The sequence below is a fragment of the Triticum dicoccoides genome, chromosome 5B, assembly GCF_002162155.2.
Source record: "Triticum dicoccoides isolate Atlit2015 ecotype Zavitan chromosome 5B, WEW_v2.0, whole genome shotgun sequence".
Taxonomy (NCBI): Eukaryota; Viridiplantae; Streptophyta; class Magnoliopsida; order Poales; family Poaceae; genus Triticum; species Triticum dicoccoides.
In genome coordinates this window covers 624,582,438-624,585,576 of record NC_041389.1, presented here as the reverse complement: position 1 = coordinate 624,585,576, position 3,139 = coordinate 624,582,438, and the positions used below count along the sequence as shown (strand labels likewise).

The window sequence follows — 3,139 nt, the reverse complement described above, 5'->3', positions numbered from 1 at the left end:
CGCACACACACACAAAAAATGTTGTATAAATTGGAAGATTATGTCAATTATATTGGGTAGAATAAGAAGCATATCCGGGAATTAATTGAGATATTTCTGAATATCTATGATTGAGCAAACTTAAGATATGGAAAAAATGCTCAAATATTTTGAACATTACTATGAAAGTTTCTCCACTCCAAGTGGTTCGGAGTCTCAAAAAACACTTTGGTGATTTTTGAGGACTTTTTTAGAGAAAAGTATTTTAAACCATATAAATACCATTTGTCCTTTTAGAGAATGATTTATAATAAGTACTTATATATCTTAAAAAATATTTTTTGAATGGAATAGTGTATGTAATACACCTCATAAATGACTTTAATGAATTGTTTTTTCTTGGGAAAATAAATTTTAGTTCAAACCTCTATTTTCAAGGTTCTAGAAAATAAAAACGGTTCATTTGCTTTTGGCCAAAGTGATATAATACAAAAAATATTCTTGGGCTCTAAACACATGGTGATTGAAAGGGTTTATAGTCTCTGATCACCAATATCAGGGATTCTTGTGGTCTTTTTGGTTCTTTCAAAATGGAAAAGGAAAAATATCTTTTAGGCGTACAAGTGGTGATTTCAAGCCACACCATGAGCAGCCACGGAATCAATCATGTCAACAGCTAGCTACATCAATCCTCTGGATAATCTAGCAAAAGTAAAGCACATGATACACAATACAAACACATGTTCTTCTTTCTTCCAAGCCAGCATAACATAATCATTAGGCCCTAGCTACAGCTACAAGCCCTACAGAACGGAAGGCCACCGCCGACACAGCAACACTTCTACCAAAAGTCATTCCAAAACTATTTCGAGATGGGGCGAACGGATCCCGTCTGTCAGTTTGTTGAGCACCTCCAATCTCTCGCACTCGTGACACTCCCGGCGGCGGCGGACGATCTTCAGGCCGACGAGCTCCCGATCTTCGTCCTCCACAACGTACCCGTCCAGCAGGTGGACGCGCTCCAGGATCGGTGACGCCCGCATGATCCGCTTCACAAAGCCGGTCTGCCATGCCACCCCGCCGAAGCCGATGACCATGAGTTCTTTCAGGTGATGGTGATGCTGACGGTGTTCCACTTGCACATCTAGTGATCCTGCAGCACTCGCCTTCTCTGAGTTGTTGACAAACTGCATTCAGATTTCAGAGTTTCAGAAATCTTTCAAACCCCAAAAAGTATTGTGCTTGAAAAAAAAAGTAGGGTAAACATACATGAACATGGAGTGACTCCAGGGCAGGTGCGGCAGCAAGTAGGGTGAGAATCCAGAATGTATCCCAGTTCATTGCCACGTTTGCAAATAATAGTTTCTTGAGATGATTAAGCTGGCTGCGAATGGCAGCAGGTTTAATCCACATCTGCATAAATGAAGTGATAATTAAGTACTATCTTATTTAGCGAACTAGCGATGCGATGCTATGATCAATAAAAAAACAATATCATTTCAGGAATGGCTACTCACCTGACCCCCTCTTAATTGCAGAGCAAGGTACTCTAGCGGTGGCGGAATCCCTAAAAACAACTTGCTTAGTCCACATAAGGAACCATCCTTGGCATTATCTCCAGTTTGCAAGAAGTTCAAACTCACATGCCTAAGTTGAGGCACCTCGCCGTAGTGTAATTCGATTGGCTGACCGCGACAAGCAAATGCTTCAAGACAAGGCAGTGAAGTCAGATAGACTTGCCCAACGTTGCAGTTGTCCAATTGCAGATTCTTTAACTTTGACTTAGGAACACGAATATGAAGAGAATCTCGGTTATGACCAGAATATTTCAGGCTCAAATACGCCAGCTGCACACAATTTCTCAGAATATAACAAACGTGTGAAATATGCGAACATTCTTTGCACAGAGTAAGTGCTGTGAGCCTCTGAAACGTCAAGGACTTGGGTGCATAATGATGATAACAATTGGATAGCACAAGTCGTTTCAATCGCACATTCTTGCATTCATCCAATAGCCGGAAGTCATAGCACCAGGAAGAGTTGTCAATGACAAGCTCCATATCTTCAACGCCCCATCTGCCAATCGCTGACGTAACCCATTGATCATTGCAACTGCTCGTCCCAAAGGTTTGAAGCCTCAGCTTCTTGATAGACCGTTGCTGAACATTGGTGCGGGGCAGAAGGAACGCATTCACCCGTTTAACATAGCGCCGCATGGCCCAACGCTCATAACGTTGCAGGTGAGTTGTCAGCCGTCGGACTCTCCATATCCAGTCATTGACGGCAAAGAATCGGTCTCTAAAAGCATGACTACCGGCCAACTTCAGTGCATTCTTCTCTGCCACATACCCTGCCTTAGCCTCCACCACCATTTGCTTCAGTTTGTGGTAGCGTGGAGGGAGGATGTCATCAACACCAAGGTCATAACATGTGTGCGAGTGTGCAGGAAGATCCCGCCATCGCTTCGAAAGGATAGTGGTGGTTATCGCCGTCCGTGCATCTAGCTTATCGATGATCATGATTAACATCTCGTCGGGTAAGCTGCTGATCTTGTCCTCACAGCAACTGTCCTGTTCCTCACTCGGACGCATCTAGTTTTTGTTTTGGTGAGACATAAATGAAAAACAGTCAGGGAATTCCAAAATAGTTTGAGCAGATAACTGAGCAACATGCCTTATAAGTAGGCATTAACAACATTACTAGTAAATAGTGTATAAACAAGCAAAACATATGAAAGAGTGTGGCCACCTAAACAATCTAAATAATGAATTAGCAAACACAACAATTTTAAGAGCATATATCTACTATACTACTCCCTCCGTACTATAATATATGACGTTTTAGCAGTGCAAGTCATATATTACGGTACAGTGGGAGTATATAGGTACCCATTCTGCTGCAAAAGATGGACAGGGGCAGGTGTTCTAGTTGCCCAATTTTTAAATAATAAACTGGGAGATTGAAAAGAGAGAAAATCAGTAGCAACATACACGCAAAACTGCATCGTCTGTACCTACCGCTGGGTTAGGAATGGCTCGTGGTATGGCTCACGGTCCAAATAAGCCTTAAGCTATCCCTAAGGCAAAGCTTCTAGGTGGCTGCCAGGGGGAGCCCCTCCCATTTCATGTATGTAGCAGGAAGCCTCAAAAGAGAGGCTTCT

General features: G+C 42.6%; 1 protein-coding gene across 1 annotated transcript in view; it reads right to left on the bottom strand.

Annotated features, from left to right (window-relative positions):
- Positions 1-534: 534 nt before the first annotated feature.
- The window catches only part of LOC119312149, a 3,723-nt gene continuing 1,118 nt past the window's right edge, over positions 535-3,139 (bottom strand). Inside the window, exons 2-4 of the mRNA XM_037587889.1 lie at positions 1,497-2,570; positions 1,249-1,392; positions 535-1,166 (exon numbers count right to left, since the gene is read on the bottom strand). Coding sequence (XP_037443786.1) covers positions 831-1,166; positions 1,249-1,392; positions 1,497-2,570 — 1,554 coding nt within the window. The 3' untranslated portion in view covers positions 535-830. The remainder of the gene's footprint in view (positions 1,167-1,248; positions 1,393-1,496; positions 2,571-3,139) is intronic.